This window comes from Leptinotarsa decemlineata, unplaced genomic scaffold, assembly GCF_025532065.1.
Source record: "Leptinotarsa decemlineata unplaced genomic scaffold, Ldec_3_MD MMD2_tig00000008_RagTag_RagTag, whole genome shotgun sequence".
NCBI classification, from domain to species: Eukaryota; Metazoa; Arthropoda; class Insecta; order Coleoptera; family Chrysomelidae; genus Leptinotarsa; species Leptinotarsa decemlineata.
Genome location: NW_027412537.1, coordinates 8637506 through 8663405, shown reverse-complemented (window position 1 = coordinate 8663405; position 25900 = coordinate 8637506). Strand labels below are relative to the sequence as shown.

General features: G+C 36.2%; 1 protein-coding gene and 1 long non-coding RNA gene across 6 annotated transcripts in view; one reads left to right on the top strand and one right to left on the bottom strand.

Annotated features, from left to right (window-relative positions):
- Positions 1–25432, top strand: part of byn (T-domain transcriptional activator brachyenteron) — a 39126-nt gene extending 13694 nt beyond the window's left edge. For 3 of the 5 annotated variants that reach the window (XM_023161264.2, XM_074170982.1, XM_023161263.2), the window contains exons 2-6: positions 3236–3403; positions 15943–16171; positions 16892–17195; positions 19101–19253; positions 24613–25432. In XM_023161264.2, coding sequence (XP_023017032.2) covers positions 3240–3403; positions 15943–16171; positions 16892–17195; positions 19101–19253; positions 24613–25121 — 1359 coding nt within the window. In that variant the 5' untranslated portion in view covers positions 3236–3239 and the 3' untranslated portion in view covers positions 25122–25432. Of the gene's footprint in view, positions 1–3235; positions 3404–8035; positions 8175–14367; positions 14794–15942; positions 16172–16891; positions 17196–19100; positions 19254–24612 lie in introns of those variants that run through there. The other 2 variants (XM_074170984.1, XM_023161266.2) reach the window with 2 other exon arrangements.
- On the bottom strand, positions 16854–17960 carry LOC141480693 (uncharacterized). Its single transcript, XR_012464499.1, has 2 exons — positions 17493–17960; positions 16854–17274 (listed from the first exon to the last, which is right to left on the bottom strand). It is a non-coding gene; the product is annotated as an uncharacterized lncRNA (long non-coding RNA).
- Positions 25433–25900: the final 468 nt, after the last annotated feature.

Here is a 25900-nt window from a genome sequence, read left to right as displayed (position 1 = left end):
ACGATCTCCAAGCCATCTTTGACATTTTTACTGCCCATAAGCTCAAGCTCAATTCTGACAAATCCGCAATAATGATGTTCAGAGCTAAGAAGAACAGAGAGCTCACCAACTCTATCTTTCAAGTTCGCATCGAAAACAATATATTTCTCTCCGTGGACGAAATAAAAAATTTAGGATTGTGGTTTGATCTGGATCTTCGCTTTACTAAACATGTCAGCTATCTGAACCAATCTTCTTATAACGTTCTCAGACAGCTTTTTCCTAATAGTAATTTGCTCAACACAAACTTAAAATTTAGACTATGCGAGTCTCTGAGTATGTCAAAAATGTCCTATTGTGACAGTATTTATGGACCTGCTTTTAAAACAGTCGGATGATCTTCGACTACAGCGTATTCAGAATAGTTATCTACGTTTCTCGTTTGGTATTCGGAAATATGACCATATATCCCCAGCAATGCAAGAATCAGGATAGTTGAATGTTGAGAAACTTAGAACTTTACATCTTCTTACCAACACACATGAAGTTTTGATAACTCGACAACCTGATTTACTTACTGAAGAAGCTTAAAACATTCTCTACGATTAACAGCTTTCACTATAAAGGGTTTTACAGAAACCGCGACACGTGTTTCGCTATACAATAGCTTCCTCAAGCGTAAACTTATACTTATACGCTTGAGGAAGCTATTGTATAGCTTCCTCCAGCGTAAACGCTTGAGGAAGCTATTGTATAAGTTGTTCACGCTTGAGGAAGCGTATAAGTAGGAAGTAGGAAGCTTCCTCAAGCGTATAAGTTTGCGCTTGAGGAAGCTATTATATTGCGAAACACGTGTAGCGGTCTCTGTAAAACACTTTATAGTGAAAAGCATACCATAAACTGTAATAATTTGTTTTAACTTCAAATGTAAAACATGACATCTAAAACAATTGAAAGATTTATTGATCATATAGAGGATAAAACTATATCTAGGTTTTTGGATGTGGTTTACAGGGTTTTATGCCTGAGGTTTCGTTTACTACTGCGGTAGACCTTATCAAAGGCGATGTGGTAACAGTCACAGTGCCTACCTACTTGGGCACCAACTTATGAGGTGGCCAAATACTTGACAACCCTACTACAGTCACTTTAGGCCAAAAAAACTATCAGACGAAGTCTAAGGTCAGCTAAGGACCCTAAAGAACCTTCAGCAACACCCGGGGTATACCGGATTCCTTGTAGCTGCGCGTCGGTCTACATTGGAACCACGAATATATATAGAGAGGTTATAGAAATTCAAAAACACAGGGATAATTTCAATAGAGAAGAAGAGGCAATGAACATCAATAAAATCTGGCTACTTGTTCTTAGAGGTACATAAACAAGGTCACGTAATCCAATTGAAAGAAACCAAGCCACACCCACTAATAATATAAAACCAGAGTCAAATACAAGTGTCGTAGTGAATGCGTCCGGAAAAACGGTACATATCGCCTTCGATAATTTCTACCGCAGTAGTAGACGAAACTTCAGGTATCAAAACCTGCAGACCACGGCCAAAAAAACCGGAAAATAGCGTTCACACAGTTATCTCTGGCCGTGAAAGATTATGTTCTTTTATAACAGTATTGTCACACAAATGTAACATGGTACCTTTATAAACTACAACATGATCAATGTATATGTGAACTAACGCCGTTACATTTACTGTTAGAGCTACACCAGGGGTGTTCAAGAAGTGTCAAAGTACATTTTTAACAAAATGTGACTTGCCACCTTTATTCAGTGAGGATTGAACAGAAATATTTACTGCAGTCGTAGTTTTAAACTAAAGTTGTAAACTTATTAGAGTGAAGTTGAATTTTACAGCAGAATGTAAGGGTATGTCACCCATATTTGGATACATGGAGAGTCAAGAGCTGTGTGTGGCATGAGGGTTTGCTGGTCAAACTTTGATGCTTGTCGGATCATTTTTGAGTATGACTCTGCAGCTTCCTGGAAGAACGTTCCCTGCAAGTGGAATACTTTTACCATCAACGCTGATGTTCCCCAGGGTCCATATTGTCTCCAAACCTGTTTTTAGAGGGTTGGAGACAAAACAATAATCTTATATATTGCTTTGCTGACGACAGCACAATCGTTTTGTCATTTCATTTGAACTCCAGGACATCGGCTGCAGATGCACATCTTCACCGACAGCAGGAGGTTGCATATCTTAACGAGGATCTAGAAGTGATTTCGAGTTGGGGTGAACCTAACCAGGTTCAATTCAATGCCACAAAAATTTAGGCATCGGTTTTCTCCAAAAAAATTAATGTTTCTGCTTCGATATGTGTGTTGGGCTACATGATTGTGCCAATACAAATTGGCACAATCATGTAGCTGGAATTTCATAGGCTCCCTCTCAAAAGTTTGGAACACTGTTCCGAGCCAGAAAACTGTACACACCTCAGTAACTTTTGATGCTTTATAAAGCTCAGATCAGACCTTCTTTGTGGTATCGTTCGGTAGGTAAGTCGGTAGCCGGGCGGTTCGACGTGGGTGCTTTGTTCACTCACTCATTTGACCGATGTGTGTGTCGGTGGTTCAAGCCGCAGACTGAAAGATCGATTCTCACTTGCTATCGTCCAACCCGTTTTAGTAATCACACGTTAGTCCTTAGCTCGCACAAGTTTCGACTTCTGAGGGTTGTCATTCGTAGGAGTGCAACAGCTTTTCAACGAAAATCATATTTTGAACATGTATGGAGCCTAACCCCCAAACATACCCTGAAGCTGCTGAGTTTCATCCAGAAAAGAGCCATCCGCGATTGGAGACGCGAACATCACTTGCAACTATGATAGTCTGGAATGTCGAAGAATGGTTGGAGATTTGTTCCTTTTCTATAGATACTTTCACGGGAAGTGTTCAAGTGACTTGGCACATTTGGTTCCATCAAGAGCGGTACATATCAGAAATACACAACGGACTTTGGCTGCTCATCGTTTTGAAGTTCAAGTGAGTACTGTTTAAGTACTCTTTCATTCGCAGAACTCCGTTTTTGTAGAATAAACTTCCTGATTTTTCCAAATGAATTTAATCTCCAATGTAAATCGCCGCTTTAGCACAAGCACCGCTCTTACAGCGGCCCAAGAATTTTTCTGTTGTGCTTGTGTTTTGTCCGTAAAAAAAGCAAACAACTGATATATATTTCGAATAAAAATCTCAAATAGTTTTAATGAACTTCTTTCAACTCTATTCTGATATTTTGTTTCAGACAAATGGCACAGCACCATATACTCTCTGCAGTTGAGTCGGAAATAACCTCTGGAAAGGAGAAAGGAGATCCAACCGAAAGAGACCTCTCCATAACCCTGGATGACCGAGATTTGTGGGTCAGATTCCAGTGTTTCACAAATGAAATGATCGTCACCAAAAGCGGAAGGTAACGTAAATTGGCATTGTTACTGCTTTTGGAATTGCAATCAGCTCAATACCAAAATGGAAACCGTCCAGATTACTGAGAACAAAATTTTATGTTTCCTCTTAACCTGTTCGCACATCAACTTGTCAAACTTCTTCAACAATCTGTCCGTTTGGCTAGATTGTTGAGGAAGTTGATCAGATGATAACCTAATTTGATTAGATTTAATGATGAAACGAATCATCTTGGATCACGTACACTTTTAATATTTAGCTCAGGCAAAGCTTTCATTTATCCAATACCCAACATCAAATATTAACTTTTGGGCGATTGTGTTTTCAAAGGAAAGAAATTATGTACCGTCTCTTTGAGACTTGAATTTTCAAATTCCAAGTATTCAAAATTCGCAGAAATTTTGCCAATTCCTCCTACCCGTGACCTACCAAATTCTGTCATTTCCAACATTGGAACATGAAACTTGGCTTTTTGGTTAAAGGACAGCTACTTTCGGGTTTTTCCAAATTCTACTCCCAAGAGAGCGAAAAGGAGGGTTTGCGTGACCTTCTTATGACACATTCTTCATTTTTGAGCTAGATGCTAGAAGGAAAGAGGTTAGACCTTTCCATGGTAATCTACTCCCCTGCCATTTCCAACATTAAAAATACTAAACTCGATATAGAATTTCTTAGCCAGATATAAAACGAAACACGATACCGAAGATAAGCTGCTCAATTGTTATTTCATAACTGATGTTTTTGTATATTTGTTTCTCATAAAAAAAACTTGCATAATTTGACTACAGTAACATATAGATTTGCGCGGTTTTCTTCTGAGTATACGTGAAACTAGCGACCGCCCTGGCTCAGCACGGGTGCCATTCTGATACTAATTATTGCACACCTACAACATAAACCGAACCTGCATACAAAATTTCAGCCTCCCATAATATAGCCGTACGGAGAAACAGTGATGGAGAGGTAATTTTCATATGTAAACGCGTCCCTTTTACTCACACGGGGGGCGCCACAGAATTATGTGCGGAGAGTAGTGTCCGACCGAAAGTTCGGTTTCGGTTTCGGTCGAGTTTCGGCAAAAAAACTCGTTTCGGTTTCGGCGGCAAACCTGCCGAAACTACGACCGAAACCGAAACTGCATTCGGGAGTTCCCGCGCTGTGATCGGTCATGTTCGGCGCATTGAATTTCATACAAGCAACAAAGACATTTTGCCGAGTCCACGTGCCTAATAATGTCATGACTCGTGACTTTGTGATTTACTTTGTTCATCACATAAATATTAAGTACCTATTATGATATTAGGTAACAACTCAAATAAGTAATTTTATGTTTAATATTTTTGAAAATATTTTCAAGTATTTTCAAGGTGCAATCAATATCTTTTCTTAAATAAGGGTTTGTTATGTTGATTATCAATAAGTAAATATGTCGAAGACTGTGATTTTAAGATAAAAAAATTAAGACTGACTGATTGTTATAACGTTTTCTTTATTTTTCTCTGACCGTCGGTTGCTGACCGGTTTCGGTCAGCAATCGACGTGTTGTGATAACAATTGGTGAAAATAATAGTGCTAATAAGTGTTTAAACGTTACATAATTATATTTCTACACCGTTCTCAAACTACTCAAAAAATGGGAGACATGGTCGGGCCTTCCACGTCGAAAAAGGTAAAACGGTCGGAGTCTCGGTCAGTAAGAGAAAAACAAATTGTACTGCGAGTATTTCACTGTCTTGAAAGAGATCATCAGCCACCAAAAGATGACTTTGTGCATATGTGCTGTAATTCTACGTGTGTACCTCCGAATAACCAACCGGACATTAAGTTCCACAATTACAAAAGATAAAGTAGTTGATATGTGCTCTGATGATACCGGTGTACCAAAATCATCGATTTACAAAATACTAAGAGAAGCAGAAATTCATGGGGACGTACAAACGCCAAAAACTAGTAGCGGACGAAAAAAAATCACAGTTGATGAAGAAGCCAAAACCAGTATACGCAGAACTATTCACAGTTTCTTTTTCAGAAATGAGCTGCCCACACTACAAACAGTTCTGGAGGCACTTAGCGATCATGAATTGGTCCCAAAAATGGGTAAAGAAACTTTTAGGAAACTTGTACACGAAATGAAATTTACGTACGGAAAAGTTGACAGGAAAAGCATTCTCATTGAACGCCAAGAAATAATATCATGGAGAAGAAACTATCTAAGAAAAATTGACAAATTTCGGAAGCTCAAAAAAAAATTGTACTTCATGGACGAGACATGGGTTAACCAAGGACATACGGTCAAAAAAGTATGGCAGGATGGTAATATAACAAGTGCACGACAAACCTTTATTGAAGGTTTGTCAGTTGGGTTAAAACAGCCATTTGGAAAAGGTAGTCGTCTGATAGTTACGCATATAGGAAGCGACAGTGGATTTTTACCAAATGGTGAATTAATATTTAAATCTAAGAAAACAGGCGACTATCATGAAGAGATGAATGCGGAGGTGTTTGAAAAATGGTTTGAAGGAATCATTCAACTTGTGGAACCTGGGTCTGTCATCGTCATGGACAATGCCCCATACCATAGTCGACATTTAGAACCATTACCGAAACAATCATGGAAAAAAGCAGCAATTCAAGAATGGTTAATTAATAAGAACATCCAATATAACAAAGACAGTTTAAAGGCAGAACTACTTCAGCTAACAAAATTACACACAGACAAATATAAAAAATTCGCAGTGGATGAAATGGCGTTAAGTCGTGGAATTACAGTTTTAAGGTTACCAACATACCACTGCGAATTAAACCCAATAGAATTAATCTGGATATGTGGCATGAGAAAACAGAAAATTTAAATTAGTGGACGTGCAACATCACCTACAAGAAGCTATTCGAACTGTTTCTGCAGAAGACTGGAAGAAATGCATGCAGCATGTTTTAAAAGAGGAGCAAAAAATGTGGGACGTAGACAACCGTATTGAACACAATATTGAACCAATCATAATTCACTTTGATGATAGCGGTAGCAACAGTGACGAATCTGAGGTTGAGACGAGGATTGGACGAAAATTTGTACATTTACATTTATATTATATTCTATTATCAAAAATTTGTAATTTGTAGTTTCTAGTACCCCTGACGATGAGTTTAAGTTACTCGAAAGCTTGAGAATAGTTATAACGAGTTCACTTATCAATTGCTGCAACCCAATAGTGATTATTACTCCGTTTTCATAAAGCCCACCTAATGACTACAACGATTAGGTAAATTACGATATTGCAAAGTTTTAATGAAATAAATAGAAAATGTGTAGGAATATTTTAACTAATTCTACTAAGAATTTTCCTTTCATTCTTAACCCTCTCAAAAATTAATAAGCACGCCCCCGATTTGCTGTCAACTGGGCTTACTTCTACTCTCAATCATTATTGGTTTTAGTATAGTATAGAATCGTAATGTGAGTCCGCACAATTGAGCGATTCCAGTCGGCCGACTGAATAATCAGAAACAAGTTGGGTAGGCTTTCCAATTCTGATTCAATTACAAAGTTGGACAACTATCGCCTGTTTTTATTCAGACTGTGTGTTTATGAGAGTGCGCAGACTCACCAACTAAACAGTCGGTGCTTGCAGACACTCCACTCTACATTCCATTGTTGATATCTGATATCAAATATTATCTAGTACCTACTTTATCTTTGAATATATTTGCGGTTTCATTGCATTTTTTTTTCATAATTATGTCGAATATTGCCGAATGTTCAGTAGGAAATTTAATTTAATTTAATTTAATTGCGCACAGGTATTGTGCGTCTTAAATTTGTATCTTGCTTTATAATTAGTGGTCCGACTAGTCTAACAAGTTCATTAAAGATGGTTATGCTCATTCTATAGTAAGCGAGTAACATTTTTGGATATTCCAGCAGCTTAGGATAGAGCGTGTAGAACATTCCTTGAACTAACCTATCACTTAAAACAGGGTGCACCCACCATTCACGGTTTCTTTTGCTTGTTTTCTTCATATTTCTTCTTCGTGCAATGATAATAATTGCAATAATAGCTTTCCTCGATAACATTCTTCAATACTTTCAATACAACGTGTCAAAATATTATATACATCAACAACTGTTCAGACTTTTCAGTTGGTGGTCTGCGCACCCGCACCGAACCGAACAGTTTTGTTTGAGTAGTGTGCCCCCACCCAACGCAACCAGACTAAACTATCGGCCGATAAAAAGTCTGTAGTGTGCGCTTGTCCTTAGCATCCAATTGTTTTTCAGTCCATTTCATTTCAATAGGAGAATTGCATCCAATATATAAAAGATTAAAAATCTTTAAAAATACCGTTTATAAACATTTCTGTCAATTAGCGGTTCATCCGCCCAAGAGCATCATCGGAAGTCTTCTACAGCTTTGAGAGCATGCTTAATAATAGTAATAATCTGAGGACCAAATTTATTATGTCAAAAAAATATGGGATAAACACAACGAATAATCAGATACCAATTAACAAGTTTGTTCACGAATTGTTTGGCGCTTCAAATGTTTACTACTCGAGAAAATAAAATATAGCGGAGACCGGGGCAAGATGAAGTTCGGGGCAGGACGGGAAGTGAGCTTATGTGCGTGACTAGTTAACGTGTTTGGACTGACGACGGCGCCATTTGCACTCTCCGCCAGTGCATCTGAGCAGAGCTAACTCGTTTTTGCGTTGCTGAAAGAATAATTAATGTTGCAAGTGTTTCCATGCAGTTTTTGGTTCAGAAACTGATGTGCAGACATGTAAGTATCTGAGTTAATATAATGTTTCAATCCTAACCTCATTGTAGTAGTATAAAACTTTGAATTCACTAGATTTTTTTGCTGGTAATGCTTGAAGGTAGAATTGCTCCAACTTATTGAAATACATCTGGATCAGAGCACAATGATCGGGGCAAAACGGGATTGTCCTGTTTTTTCCCGTCCTTGTGGTTAAAATGATATTTTTTGTGTATTGATAATATATTTTGTGGTGACTTCTACTTTGGAAAGATTCAAAAATACCTTTGTTCATGCATTTTTTGTACATTCTGTACTTTCGTAACTGCTAGCAGTAGCTAACACATGCCCATTAGTTTTTTATTTCAAGTTATTACAATTATCCAATTAATCAGAATCACATGTGAAATAATTTGAATATCTATGAAAGTATGAAGATGCTATTTTTTTCACAGGTTGAATGGTCCGCAACTATAAACGAAAAATAGATCGTTGCAAATGGAACGAATAAGACATGAGGAGAGCAGTAAATGCTGCTCTTACTAACAAGATGGGATTTCTTCGAGCCTCAGCTATATACGACGTTCAGAAGTCGACCTTAGAACGCCGAATAAGAGAAGCTTGTGATAGTGTTGATGCCGACATTGATTACAATAATAACTACAGGAAAAAGCATCAAGGACCTTCCAAAACAGTTGTCACAACAGAAAAAGCAGATGAGCTGGCGCAATATGTGAAATCTGTAGAAGCACGGCTTCTTGGTTTAACGGGAAAAGAGCTTCATTTAATTGCTCATCGGTTAGCTCAGCGAAATCACATAGCTAACCCATTTAATATAGAAACTGGTATGGCAGGAGAAGACAACTGACAAGAAACACCTCGGGAAGAAGCGTCAACCCGAAAGGCGTAAGAAAGAAATTGAATTGAAAGATAGCTCATCCCAAGAAGAGGGTGATGATTGTGCTTGCATCTATTGTGGATACTCAGAGGCAACCGAAGATTGGGTTATCTGCAGCGTGTGCCATAGTTAGGCACATAATCCATGTGCCAGAGTAGATGGGGAAGACGAAGATACAGTTGATGCAATCAGTATTTGTTCTATAAAAAAGGGCGATAAGATATATATGTAGAGCCAAGCGTTTGGACCACTGTATACTAACAATCTACTGCATTTTCATTCTAGAAACAGTATGTCTAATTCAAATGGAAAAAAATACTTTTCCTTCCGAAATAATATATAACACCCGGCAAAATTACAATAAACCTCTGCAAAAGCCAACTTCAACATTAACAAGAAATTCCATTATATTTGAGAGTCGGGTGATATTCAATCATCTACCAAATGAAATGAAAACTATAATAGAGTCAAAACATTCCGAAGGAACTTTTACTCACGAAAGCATATTATAGCTTGGAAGAATATCTTGAAGACAGATTTTGAGTACCTGAACCCTTGAGGTCGAACCGAGTGATTTATTTATTTTATCTATACATGTAAATCAATTCTTAACTGCTTTATAGAATCTTATGTCCTGTCTACATGTAGCGTTAGAATCTATATTATTCCATTGTTACCGTGAATTGACTGTTTTTTTATTTATTTAAGCTTTTTTTTCTTTTACAATAAAGTGCATTTTTGATTTGATTGATTGATTTGATTTGATACACATATTTGTGAACGCTGTCTGCCCGATTGTGTTCTCGTTTTGCCCCTTGCGTTTCCCGTCTACCCCGGCTATGGGACAAAACGCAAAATTTGCCGAATATATATTGTACATTATTTGTCAGAAAAGTTCTATGATTTTGCATGCTACAACGTTTGATTATGAGAGGCAAAAGTTTATGTGTTATCTCTTCTGTTCAAGAATTTCATGAAAGAGTTTAATTTTTTTTATATAACGAGTTTTGTATTATAGTCTATTTCAAAAGAGTGTAGAGTAATAAATCATGAAGTGTCATAAAATTTGCCTGAATTTCGTTGTCGTCCATGGGCGTAGGCAAATCTTAGGATTATTAAACTTAATAATTAAAGTAAATTAAAAATTACAGACATAGATAATAATAAAAGGCCATTTTTGGGAAGTAATTTGGTCTAAAACTAAGTACCTACATGTATTTAGGTAAGTAAAATTTCTTAAAAAAAGATTAAGATTAATTTTAGTGGTTCTTGTAAACTTATTTAATATGCAATTTGGGTTCATATACTTGAGCATGATTTCTCAAAAAAGGGTTAACACTTAGTTCCGAGGTGCCATGTCATTATAATAATCCCTTTTTGACCCTGCCCACCAATCATGCAATACCTATTAAACCCAGGTAATTAAGAAAAAGGGTTTAAATATATTGTAATGGTGTCTTAAACATTCGAGTTATAATAGTAATTGTTACTACACCAATTAAACGTACAGTGATATTGTGATATAGAAATAGTGAAAAAGTTATAAAATGGGGACATTTACTCCAAAGAAAAGAAGTGTAAAAAATTCTCCGCTATCTGTTTGCGAAAAAGTTATAATTTTAAATGTATATGATTGCATAAAACACGATCACCCTAGTTTGTCTGTGCAAGAAAGTGTTGAGCGATGTGCCCGAATGACTGGAATTGGACAGTCCACGATTTTTAAATTATTGCGAGAAAGAAAGATATCAGGCCAGGTAAGTCCATGCAAGAGAAAATCAGAAAGACCAATAAAAATCTTAGATGAAGACACCAAATGTGACATTCGAAGAAAAGTTCATTCGTTTTATTTTAAAAAGGAAATACCCACTCTTGAAAAAATATTTATCGAGATAAGCCAAGATAACGATATTCCTTTGATATCCAGAAAACTTTTATGGAAAACTTTAAAAAGTATGAATTTTGCCTGGGAAAAGCACAATCGAAAGGCACTATTACTGGAAAGTGATGAAATTGTTTGCTGGAGACGAAAATATTTGACAACTATAAAGCAGTACCGCAGAGAGCAAAAGAAAATTTTTTATCTTGATGAGACGTGGATAAACGAAGGTTATATAGTCAAAAAAATGTGGCAAGATAAAAATATAACAAGTTCTCGCCAAGCTTTCATAGAAGGCCTTTCGACGGGTATTAAAGTGCCTTCGGGAAAAGGGAAGAGGCTTATAATTGCTCACATTGGAAGCGAAGACGGATTTTTAAAAGAAGGTTTGTTAAGCTTTGAGTCGTGCCGGACGGGAGATTATCATGAGGACATGAATTCGGATGTCTTCGAAGACTACTTCGGGTAAATGTTGAAATTTCTTTCAGCTGATTCGGTCGTGGTTATGGATAATGCAAGCTACCATTCAAGGCGCTTAGAGAAGGTACCAACTTCAGCTTGGAGAAAGCAAGAAATTATTAACTGGCTGTCAAATAAAGGTATTCAGTTTGAGACGAATTCAGTAAAGAAGGAACTACTAGCCATAGTAAAACAACATAAATCTCGCTTCATGAAATATGCCGTAGAAGATGTAGCAGAAAAGTATAAAGTAACTGTGCTGCGCCTACCGCCATATCATTGCGAATTAAATCCTATAGAACTTATATGGGCACAAGTTAAAGGATATGTTGCAAGGCACAATACCACATTTAAAATGAAAGATGTCAAGGTATTGTTTGATCAAGCCATTATGGAAATCACATCAGAAAACTGGCAAAAAACAATCCAGCATGTTTTAAAAGAGGAAGATAAAATGTAGGAACTGGACAACTTGGTCGATCAGGTGGTTGACCCTATAATTATAACACCAGGGGATGATGACAGTTCTTCGGATGAAGACTATACTGATGTAGAATAATTTAATTGAATTGTAAATATACTGTAGCGGGATAAGCAATCTGGACAGAGACCAGTGTATCAGTGACAGTGACACTTTTGCTTAGGTTAGGGTTTAGAATTAAGGGTAGTCTGAATAATTATTTTCTCGAAAGGTTCTCGAAAATTGTACCTAGTACTCTCTAGAACATTCAATTAGGGTATAAATAGAGTGTTGTTAAACGTTAAGGGAAGTTCACAGTTTTAGTATTGTTCAAGTGTCAAATTGTAATAACGTATCTAGTAAAGTTCTTGTCGTTTTTGTGAATAAATTGATTTAAAGTCCCCACAAGTGTTTCAATACGTAAAGTTCGTTCGTGTGTGTTTGTGAGTATTTCCCGATTTCGGTTCGTATATATTTTATTGTTACATTTTATATTTTTTTAATAACACTGTTCTGCTGTATTAAATTTTTATTTCCTTTAATATAATTTTTATGAATGCATATTCTTTTGGCAATTATCCCACTAGCGCGCCTCTGGCTCAGTATTTATCCGTCGATAACAATGGACAAATCCCTTAAAACAGGGTGATACCTACCTGCTCTTTATGAAACGACATAATTTTGCAATGCGGACTAGGGAAGTGACAGAATTTATTGACGGATCACCCTGTAGCGCTTTTGAATACTTAATGAGATTTTATTACTCTACACTCTTTTGAAATAGACTATAGCTACATCATCTTGCTCTTGTCTCCCCTATTGACATGATATGACAATTCCAATAATCAACAGCTCAACACTTCATCAATCAATCCTGGTTTGGATTGTTGCCTCATGGTTAGCAAGTTAATAATGTTATGTGGATAAAAGTTATTTTAATCTTTAGTAACCGGGTGTCACACTATTATTATAAGTTTTATCATTTCTATTCTACGACATAGATCAGAATCTAGACGCAAAAATAATTGTCATTAAATTTTCATGTCTACATCTAGTCATCTGATTCATCAATTCATTTGCTTTATCACGCCGGTAGGGTAGACTGGGTACGAGTTTAACAATGTTCTTTCAATTGCCCACAGCACAACTGTATTTTCTGAGGTATGTTGTTTTTGAAAAATTGGGAAAACATGCCTCATGTGTGGGCTCTGACACATACTGATTGCACCGGGCCAGAGTTTGATACCTGGATTTGTGATTTTTGTATATAATTAGCCAACAAATAAGAAAAAAAATTGTGACTAATATTATAATGGCTATACATGAGAGCTTGAAGCATCTTGACTGAGACTTCAACATCAAAAATTTTCTTCACGTAAACATTTTGAGTTATTGTTATTTTTATTTCATACAAAAACTGTTACATATTATCGGAAATAAGATCAAAACAAGAAAAAAAATATATATTTTGAGGATAACAGACTTTATTTACAATACACATGAAAAAACATTCAAATGAAGTCTTTTGTGCATAACCTTTTTGCAAATGTTGACTTTCGTTTAAATGTTTCATCGTTTTTCCTCACAAGGAACCAACAATGATTCCCCATCAATACTGCGTCCCATCTGCCTTGGTAACGTTGCTCCATTGTCAATATGTCTTGTTGAAACCTTTCCACTTGTTCGTCACTGACAGCACCCAAATTTTCTGGGAAAAATTCAAATGGGAGTGCAAGAAATGGATTTTGAGAGACATGCGACATTCCATTCTGCAGTAGTTTTCAAGTAGTTCTTTTACAAGTGTTTCGTATTTTCTACTTGCTTGTTCCCTAAAAACTCCAAAACAATTCTTTTGAAAGAACTCCACGAAGCTAATTCAACATTACTTAATTTTTAATCAAACTGTTAATCACTTAGTAGTTTTTTATCTTGTGGTCCAACAAATATACCTTCCTTGAGCTTTGCATCACTTAATTTTTGAAAAACGTGTTTAAAATATTTAAACGCATCACCTTCTTTGTATAATGCTTTTACAAAATTTTTCATTAACCCCAGTTTAATGTATAATGGAGGTAACAAAACGTTTTTGGGATGAACAAGAGGTATATTCTTCATGTTAGCTTGACCGGGAATATATTTATCTCTCGGGGCCATTCTTTTACTTGAAAATGGCTCTGTGTTGCCCTGCTATGTTCCGAAGGCAAATAAAATAGCAAAACTTCGTAAATCCGCCCTGAAGACCTAGTAATAGTCATATGACTCAAAGGTCACCACATATTTGCCACTTATACGTATTATAACTTAGTGCATTTAGAATAAGTGACATAATTTCGTGTATTTCCATTTAGGTTTACACAAACACACATTTTATCCTGCATAGTGAAAAACTAAGATAGCTCATGGTTACGGTTCCTAAATATTATAACTTTGGTTTTAGGGGCTAGTAAATTCCATTGTTGTAATCTTGACCCTAATAGTTCAGCATTCTCTTTGGACAAGTAGAGGTCCCGAACTAAGTCATTTAATTCAAGTTGTTCGATTAAATGGGGTGTTCTTCCTTTTCTCTCGGGAAAATAAGGACCGTCTTTTTCTGGCACATCATGGGAACCTGTCTGTTCATCATACATTTCCAAATCTTCCTCCCAATTTGCTGGGGGTGTTGGAACTGGTAAAATTTCTCCATGAAGAAGCAGCCTTCTTGCAGAAGGAATATCCGGATATACAATGTGTGTTTGCTCTTTCTTGAAAAACCAGACCCGTTTATCATGCAAAAGTAACAGTCGTTGTAATGATTTGTTGTTTCTCGCCAAATCATTCGAACTGCAAAAGGCATAGAAGAGCGTTTGCTATTTAACCAGTTACTTAGATTTGCTGCACAGGTTTGGCAACATACGTGAGGAGCCCAATCCCGATCTTGATGACCAACAACACATCCAAAATACTTATGGTAAGCTACTTTGGTCATTTGATTTGGCCTTTTCTGAAATTCAGGAGTAAACTGACCACATATATAGCTAAAACTATCTGCGGGATTAACGCAGCCACGTTTCTGTAATTTGGACATTTTTGTGCATGTCGTTTACAAGAGTCAACTTATTTTATTCACAAAGATAACACTAATACTCGTATAATAGGTACTCCTAATATTCGCGTGTTTGCTCATCTTGCTTCTCTAATACTAACTCACTACTACTCGTGTTAAACCAATATTGATGATCCGATTGTCAACCTGCTACTTTTATAGCGGTTCCGTATTTCTGGTATTTTCTGGAAACTTCGAGTATCGAAAGTTCGAGAAGCGGCGTTATAAGTCTCACATACAGCGGAAGCAGATTGAAATACTGGGCAGAGCCGCTGTGTTGCCAGATTTTAAGCAATTTTCTCAATTTAGGGGAAAAGCAAATTTGGAATGTCGGGGTTCATTAAATTTTTGTGAAAAAAATCATAACTCAAAAATCTTACGCATTTAGGAACCAAAAATTAACAAAGAACTGCCTTTGGCATTACAGTCGTGAATTGGCTGTGAACTAGTGATAATTTGTGTTCCTATCTATGTTACACCAAAGTTTTCAAAGGATACCTTATAAGTCAAGGTTAATTTTTGATAGTAATTGTAGTATTCCACATTTAGGGTGCCTATTTCATATAAAGGTTCCTTTATCGTCATTCAGTTTTTGAAAATTTTTGTTACCTCGAACTTTTCAATATAACCTAAAATTGTTACAAACTTAAGGTCAAATATATGATTGTTACAAAAGTACAAAAATACAAAAAGTCTTTCATTTATAACATTTGTGCAAATTATGTATAAAAAAAAACAAATGGTATTCCATATTTGGTCACTTTCCTCTATCTCTCTCTTTCTCACACACAGTCTCCTAACGAATGCGCATCTTAGGCGAGGTCCTAAGCCGAGACTTTGAAGTCGCTTCCTAGATTTGGTAAGCTGTATCTACATACAATTTTAAAGATTGCTTTGCAAACAGTGAATATAGTTAGCCTCTCTGGATATTTTAGTGTACAATACTCAAAAAATCAAAAACTGAATTTATATATTTGTGAATCACGATATTACGAATATTCTTTTCTATTTCAGGAGGATGTTTCCTGTTGTTAAAGTCACAGCGGCTGGTTTGGATCCCAAAGCAATGTACACGGTCCTTTTAGAATTCGTTCAAATCGATCCTCACAGATGGAAATACGTCAACGGAGAATGGGTTCCTGGTGGTAAAGCCGAAGTACCGCCTGCCAACCCCATTTACATCCACCCAGAATCTCCGAATTTTGGAGCACATTGGATGAAAGAGTCGATATCTTTTGCCAAGGTAAAGAATGTTTTTTCATAGAAACTGATCATGTTATTACTTTAAGAAAAGTAAGGAAGATTAAAGAGAATTCACAATTCATTGTTACAATAGAAGAGTATAGTTCAAATTTGAAATTAGTTTCTTGTTGAAGCTGCCAATTAAATGTGATCCAATAAAGGGTAAAATTGGAATTTCTTTCTGCTGTGGCTTACTTCATTTATCATTTTCATTGAAGACGATAAGAGAGGAATCAATAAAATTATCTATAAAATCCATAGTCGGTAATTTCCAAAAAACTAATATTCTGTTATGATAAAATAACCATTGAAGTTCAAGTTTTGATAATTGAAGATACTTTTTCAGATACAATTTTTCTATTATACCAACAAAATCCTTGATAAAATTTGGGAATATAATTAATTGCGAAACACAAAACAATTTTACGAAACTGAAACACAAAGTATCGAGATTTATATTGAAAACTCTACAGACTATACTCAGAGCACTCTGATTATAGAAGGCCTTTCATACCGCCGAACAAATACAGAAAGTTATTATTCATGGTTCGCCTAGTCATCTCAGGACATACAATTCTCGGACTCAATGAAGTGCTATTTGCCAAATGATAGTGGTATGCTCTCTATATCAGAACTTAAAAAAAATAATTAAACTATATAAAATCAATAAAAAAATATATACAAAAGCTGTTGAAAATCATATAATATCAGTTTCTTCCAGGTCAAACTAACCAACAAATCCAATGGCAACGGCCAAATAATGCTGAACTCCCTCCACAAATACGAGCCCAGGGTTCACCTGGTTCGAGTAGGTAACGAACCTAGACGAGTGTTGACATTTCCGTTTCCGGAGACGCAATTCATCGCTGTGACAGCATATCAGAACGAAGAGGTGACGTCGCTGAAGATAAAATATAACCCGTTCGCCAAAGCGTTTCTGGATGCCAAAGAAAGACCGGATAACCTCTTCAATCAGCGAGAGTTGTCCAGCAGTTACGGACAACAGCAGACGCAGTATTCGCAATGTGAGTGATATTCCTCAAAATTTTTATGTCGTCATGAAAGAGAGCTTCTTGTTTTGCGTCAACAACAAAAACCAGAAAGCTAAACGGTGACATGTAAATTCGAAAACAAAAACGGAATATGCATTACGATCAACTTACACTACAGGGCATATCGAAAAGCATTCGTTCCAAAACATTTTCTGAACTCATTAGCAAGAAAATTAGAATCTATACACTAGTCCTAATTTGAATTGTTACAATATTTTAAGTAATCGAAGATGAATACGAATTAGATAACGAAAACAATCAGGTACCTACTTGGTGGATAGTTGGATGAACAATAATGAGCTGGCAAATAATTTCCATCTTATTTTCCTCTCATTCATGCTTTTGTTAATTAACAATTTTACAAGTTGAAGATTCACATGAAAACCATGATAGGTACTTTCCAGTGTGATAATTATGTACCAGAAAATATGAACATGCACAGAGCTTTTCCTCTAAAATCCGAAACTAGGAAAGACACTGAATCAGTAAATTGATCAACAAATTTATGTGGTTACATTTCGACATAAAATATTGTTCATATATGTATGCGCTGTATTCCCAAAGTTTTTATCAAGTTCTTCGTGAATAACGGATTATATCCGTTGGCAGTACTTGCACTACAGGAATTTTGAGAAAATGTATGTTAACAAATTCGATATTTCGCGGAAATGTCAACACAAAATGTACTTTTGACATGTATAGGGTCCCAACAGGGACTTTCGAACCTTAACAATTGATAACGGCCATCTTGTTAAAGCTACATCTGTCAAATTAGATGTCATTTATTCAATTTGTTTTGCCAAATCCCCATTAACGGACAGAGCATTCAACAACGCTTGCAAATAATAAAATTGTTTTATCAAAATGGGTGATCTGTTCGGCGAACAAAGTACCGTGCAGGAGAATCCGAGGCAGTCGATTTCGCATCGCTCACAAGAACTCGGCCTTTCGTAGACCACAACTTGGCGAATTTTGCATCATGATTTGAGCCTGCATCCGTACAAAATTTAACTGAAAGTAAACAACTATAGACATCGATGTGTGTTCACTGAACGGGCTCTGGAGCAGTTGGTAACTAATCCTGATTTTCATCCAAAAATCATCTTCAGCGATGAGGTCCTTTCTGGATGAATGGGTACGAAAAAAAACAAAATCATCGAATTTGGGACAATACCCATCCTAATGAAATCCAAGAGCGTTCGATGCATCCCGAAAATATCACTGTTGGGTGTAGATTTTGGGCTGGCGAAGTCATCGGTTCATATTTCTTTGTTGACGACGTTGGTCAGGCCATCTTTGTTAACGACGAGCACTAAAGGTCGATGATCAACAACTCATTTTGACCTAAATTGACCTGGACACCAACGACATGTGGTTTCAACAGGACGGCGCTACGTGTCACACAGCTCATGCCACATTGGATATTCTGAACGAGCGATTTTACGGCATGGTCATCTCACGTGGAGGTGATGTGAACTGGCAACCGAGATCGTGCGATTTGACTCCGTTAAACTCTTTCTTGTGGGGTTTTCTCAAGTCGCAGGTGTATGCGAATAAGCCAATGATCACAGCGGCAACAAAACCAACATAACCTATGCCATCGGTCAAATTCAGCCTGATGTATGCGCTACTGTCGTGGAAAATTGGACGTTTCGGAGGTGCTCCACCCAGAAACCCTGGGGGACATTTGAACGATTTATGCCACAAAATAGCATTAATAGGTCTTTCAAACGAATACAAAATTTCGATTATATCTCACAAACGCTTTGTTTTATTAAAAGATAGGAGGCGCTATATTTGTTTTCTTTGAGGAACGCACCTTGCAACAATGGTCATCCTCTTTGTATTAATTAATTTTCTCTCAATTCTATATTTCAGATGGATCTTGGTTCATCCCCCACCAGCCAATGTACGGAACGGCTCAAATGTCGCCATGTCAGTTTCGATCTAGCCCGACGCTGAAACGACAAAAGTCAGCCCCGTACCCTGTTCAAAGGCAAAAGTCGGCTTCCGTTTCTCCTCCACCACACGGTGAGTATTGACTACGTTAGATAATAGTTTTCTTTTTATTTTTATAATGTTTAAAGATTGGGATTGCCCGATACTTCCAACTGTTTAAGAAAGTAGCCACAATAGTCCCAGTGTAATGAAAGTTGCCTTCTACTTGGAAATTACGAATTTGGAAGTATTTATATAAGAAAATATATATTTCGAAATGAAATCTCGAAACTTCCATCTCCCACAACGTATCTGCACCATGATGGACATCGAATTATATCCGATAGAGATGTATGCGTAGAAGGTAGTATTACAGATGTTTCTTATTCATCCAGCAGCAATTCAACTATGAAATCAATCAACTAGATCGTCCACAGACCGGTTTCGAAGTATTACCTACCATCAAGCCTCTCTGAGGCTTTTGTGGCGGTATGAAATTTCTGGCTGGTGTTTGGTGAAGAAGTAATTCACCCGTTGACGAAGCAGGGTGAATGTATCGAAATGTCTTCTTTTTCATTCGAAAATGAGAAAAGTGGTAATCAATGTCGATTTGAAGATCATGCCACAAATGAGAAAATTCACCGAACTCTTTTCTTTTTGCGTAAATGGGATTCGTCCACATTTCCCGCCTTCTTCGATATCGTCTGTGCCTGATACGACGATGAATCAAAGGTGATAATTCCAAAGCAGAAATTCTTCATCAAAATAATCAAAAAACCCGTTCTGAAGACCTATCTCTATTACGAATCAAGACGAATACTTAGGCAATGGACGATGCGCATCGCACGACTTCGTACGAACGGCGTTCGCACGAATTCGTTGCTTCGCGGTTCACCAATCCATGTGTTTGGATCGTTCGTGTGTTGTCGGGCAAATTCTGACGAATTGATTTCCCAACTTATCACAGCTTTTCGCTCCCAGTGGACGAGAGGCCTGACTGTTTCAGAAAATATGGGATTTTTACACTTTGTCTTATTTGGAAAATATGTTGAAAATTGTTTTATTTGTGATTTTGAGTGTCTATCACTCATCTACTAACTAACGAAAAACAAAATAGTTTTCTGAAACAGAAAGTCGAAAAAAGCCAAACATGAAGAATATAAAAATGATAGTTTATTCAATAACAAGAATATTTGAACGAATAAGATTGTTGACATACGAGAAAACATTCAATATTCCTTCAATAATTTGTGTACACATTTCAATTATCAGTCGTGATAATTCAATTCAAACAACACTAACGTAAAAATCGTCATTAATTATAACCTCCTATATCAAAAGGTTCCACAACAATTCAATGTTAAAAAACATACGTAAAATTCGTCACTGATTAGAACTTGTTAGCATCTCCTAGTACCAACAGAACCGGAAAGTCATAACGATTTTCAAATTGCATTTCTTATTCAAGAATATGAATCTGTCACTGGATAATTCAAGTTTGTCGAAAATATTCAATTAGGAAGCGTGTTTGTGTATTCAAAAAGTATTTTTCCGTTGAGCAGCTGCGAAAGATTCCAACGAAAGATTCCAACGACTACGATCGTGTTTGAATATTTGCAGCAACAATGCATCCTTTAGGCCAATGTTTAATTTCTTCGTCATAGCACCGTATAGAAGTTATACGGTAGTCATAGGTCATGTTAACCAGAACAACAATGTCGCCAACATCAACATATCAACCGTCTTTGCAGAACCCTCAGAGTTTTATTAAGACATAGAGTTGCCATGCCTATACCAATACAATTCATGTATTTTGAAGCGGGTATCGGACTATCCTTTTCTGTACAACTTATGGGCGATTGGGGTGGCGGGTAATGAGAGGTTATGGAGAGTTTGTTTACATTTGAAGTAAGTTGGACCATGAAACAGTGGCGATTGGTTTAGTTGATAATCGGAGGGATATTATATATTTATAAAATAAATAATTTCAGGTGAAAATGCATTCTGTTCAAATAGTTCCTACAGGAAATCTGATTTATTATTAATGATTATGGAAATGAGGCCAGGTTTCCTACCATCTACTAGATTTAATTTATATATGACTTTATATAATGAAGCGAATGGTTTACTGGGTTAAAATTAAATTATTTCAAATGAACTGATTCATAACAATGATAAATGTTAATTTCACAAGTAATGAACTGTGCTTCATATAATCAGATGAAGAAATTTGTGATTTATTCTCAGATTTGATGAACAAGCGGTACGGTTTGTGAGGGCCGATATAAAGAATTTTCATGAATATTCGTAATTACGATTGAGGTTTCATATTATTATGTGATTTCATTCAAAATGGGTATCCAGGGGTCTTTGTGGACCGACATTTTTTTTCCAATAATTCATGCTAACGAATTCTATAATTACGAAAAATTATTATTGTAAATGAAAAAAACTGTATTCAAAAATGGAAAATATGTTTTTCATATGTGTGTCATAGGTCATATCCATTCTGTGATCAACAGATTAAAAAACGTTCTGCTCAATGTTCAGTTTGTATACTAAATAGTTATTCTTGTGCAACCGGTGTTAAATCTGTTATTGCTCACTTAACAACTAACTTACGTCACACAAAGAATGTGATTTTCGTTTTGGTTTTTCTTTCTTTGCAAGAGGCTCTCGAGTTGCATACAGACAATATTCAATAAGAAATGGCGGTTATAATTTTTTTGGTCTTTTTTTCGTTGGGATATGTCAAATATAAACCTAGTTTCAAAAATTTTATTTATAAAAATAAGATCAAAAAAATGATCATTAAAAACATCAAAAATATCCCCTTTCATAATGTCGGTCCACAAAGACCCCTAGATACCAGTTTTGAATGAAATCGCATAATAATATCAAATCTCAATCGTAATTATAAATATTCATGATTTCTAATCGAAAATTCTTTATATCGGACCTCACATACCGTACCGCTTGTTTCTTCATCTGATTTTATGAAGCAAAGTTCATTACTTTTGAAATAAACATTTATCATTGTTATGAATTAGCTCAATTGAAATAATTTAATTTAACCCAGTAAACCAAGCGCTTTATTATAAAGCCATACATAAATAAAAATCTAGTAGGTGGTAGAAAAACTGGCATCATTTCCATAATCAATAATAATAAATCAGATTTCCTGTAGGAACTATTTGAACAGAATACATTTTCACCTGAAATGATTTATTTTATAAATATATAATATCCCTCCGATTATCAGCTAAACCAACCGCCACTGTTTTATGGTTCAACTTACTCTCGTAAACAAACAAAGTTATGCTGCCTTCAATGTAAGGATGAAAAGGCATCTCTATTCCTTTTTGTTACTCTGAGGGAGAACCATTTAGTTCTCCTTCAACTGTCAACCATCTTTGCCAGATATTTTCCATTGCTTTCGAGTAACAGAAAACTTAATGAATATGCAGCTAGAAATACGGGTACTGATCAATAAATCCTTAGTTTAACTTAATGTAACTTTTATTTAATTAATTATTAAAAATAGTTAACACCTGATAAATGAAAATGTGTTTTGAGTCGAAATAAATGAAATTAATTTTCACAAAATTCTTACATTTGAAAGCTCATAAATATTCTGTACTACTGATTCAACCTGAAGTAAACTGATTATGCTTCTTGTTTATTGGTAATTTTTATGCAAATATTGGCTGGAATAAATGGACTAACGGTTGAAAGTGAACAAACAGAATATCTCTTGTGAGAGAGGTGACCTTTCATATTTGGGTGCAGAAACGGCTTAGAGATATGGTATATTTGCATATATTTTACATAAAAATGTGTTATTTTTCTCCGTGATCGATAAGAGTATATTCAAATACGGCATATTAAGTATATGCAGGAGCGACGAACTTCATCCCAGAATGATTTGTTATTTTTGGCTTTTTCATATTCTAATTGAACAACGTTCAAGTTCAAATATTCATTCTGAAGTATCTCACGGTGTTGTTCTGAGAAGGGAATCACGCGAAGTGGGGACGACATCTAGATTTAATAATTCAAACGTTGAATCGAAATTCTACTCATAAACATCGAAACATTCCTTCTTGCATTTATCTGTTTTAATATTCATTTACACATATATGAAAGACAGCTCTCCCCAATAACTTGTGAATTCAAAATAGATGGTTCGTTCGTGATACATGTGTATTGGAAAATATGTCTGTGTATAGCATTTCCCAAGGTCCGTAATAAATAGTAAGGAAATGGATCGATATACTCAGAATCGTTAAACCACTCAGCCATTTTATAATTGTTCATAGTGAAATTTATCTGAAATATTATTTCTAGATACCAGATACCACCTCACTAATGATAACATGATTAAATTGCACTATATATGCAGATACCAAACTTCGGTGCCTAACACCGGCATACACAACACCATTCATCCATATTGTTAATGGATAAACCAAAGTTCATCTCACTTCTTGAAAAGATGATTTCAATGAAGAACTTATTATCAAAAAAAAAACAGTAATCCAGGAGGAGAATTGAGGACCCTGATGGATACCGACCCATCACAAATGATGCGTGGAATAGCCGAAGAACTGGGCGTCAGCTTCCATGCGCTTTTTAACGTTTTATATCGTATTGGAAAGGTCAAAAAGCTTGAAAAGTGGGTGCCCCATGATTTGAACGATCTACAGAAAATGTGACGTTTCGAAGTCTGGTCTGCTTTGCTTTTGCACAACCAAAACGATTCTTTCTTGGTTCGGAACGTCACGTGTGACGAGAAGTGGATCCTCTATGACAACAGGAGACGTTCAGGTCAGTGATTGGACAGCGATGAGCCACCCAAGCATGCACTTCCCAAAGGTGAAAATCCACCAAGGTTATTGTTTGGTTGTCAGCGGCTGGTGTGATTCACTATAACTTCCTGCAACCTGATCAAACCATCACTATTGTGGGGAAATCGACGAAATGTACCAAAGATGTTGTCATCAGCAATCGGCACCAGTCAATAGAAGAGGTCCGATCCTGCTCCACAACAACTCCTGTTCTGCCTCACTTACCATATTCGCCAAACCTCTCATTAACCAACTGCCATCTTTTGAAGCACTTCGATAACTTTTTCACTGATAGATTCAATATATTATAGTTTAAAGTGGGCTCATAAAAACGGATAAAACTTATTAGTTGAAAAGAGTATATTTGGAGACGTTTCTGAGTGCTTAATCCAAATTTTCATTAACTGCTGCGCTTCAAGACTAGTTCATAAACACGAAATCTTTCAAACTGTGAAATATGGAATAGTAAAAATTCATAACCATTAATTTCAATACAAACTTACGAACCGATGGATAATATAATCGTTATCATTTCAATGATTTTGAATTGTATCCGTTTCTTGTCAATCCATATGGATATGTTTAACCTTCATAATTATTTTCAGTGTACAATCCTCCCGACCACATTCAACAACAACAACCTCTGTACAGCTCAAATGGACCCACGTACACCAGTTGGCCAGCAATGACTTCCATGCAAACTCAGACCCCCTCTCCCATAGTGAGTAGTCCCATCAACTGTTGGTCACTGACTTCTAGTCCGCCACCTCCACATCAAGTCTCGTCGCAACCGAACCCAAGTCAATCACCTACCCATCAAGTCTACCAGCAATCACCTATAGCCAGCATCACCAACCTGTCTTATCCTGGATTTTATTCGGACATACCTTATCAAGGGCCGGAATACGTTTCGATAGTGAATTCGGAAGTAACATATGCCCAGATTGGGGTGGACCGAACTACTCCGATTTACCACTCCGAAACGAGTAGTTTAGAAAAGAACGAGTATGAACGTAGCACCCCCATTACAAGTAGTAGCGTGGAAGATAGGCCTGCTTCTGCTCCCGTAGTTCCACGACAAGAATGGGTTCCGCTTGGTCATTTACAAAATTAGTTTTTGGAATAATTCTATGGGAAATGAATAAATCTTTTGAGGATTCTCTGAAACGAGAAATTTTCGTATCGAAGGACAAAAAATACATTTTGCTGATACCCTATTCCAGTAATTACAATAAGATATAAAAGTAAAAACGAGCGGTACTTGCCCTAAGATCAAATAAAAAATTTGAGGAAAATGTACCTACACGGACTGTTCATTTCATAAAGAACCTATAACAGCTTACGAATTTGCAGTTGTATATACAAATTAGAATTAGAATTTCGTTTAATTGTGTTTTAAATAAATTACTATTTATATTAAACCTGTTCGTTTCATTATATACAATACATTTACTAGCTGTTTTCAGTCTACGGAAGAAAATAACATTTGATCAAGGAAAACGATTTGACGATTTGAGGACCCTGATGAGGAATGACCCATCACAAACGGTGTGTGGGATTTAGATACATAAAGGCATGACCCTTGCAATGATGACCTTTCCAATGATATGAGCAATATTGTAAAGAATAACAACTTTTTGAACTTCTTAATTGTGTCATTGCTAAATGCATTATAAGTTGATAGCTACTTCTCTATGAGAGACACAATGTTGTGGAAAAAGTTGTAGGAAATAATGTGTGACAATAAATGTGTGACAGACCAAACTTATGTTTTTATGCTTTTCAAGTAGAATAGAATTCATTCAATACCAAATATCTCCTACCGGATCAAATGGAATGAGGGAATGTTTCAACCTGATATCCTTAAGGATAGTATTTTCATTTCGTCTTCAT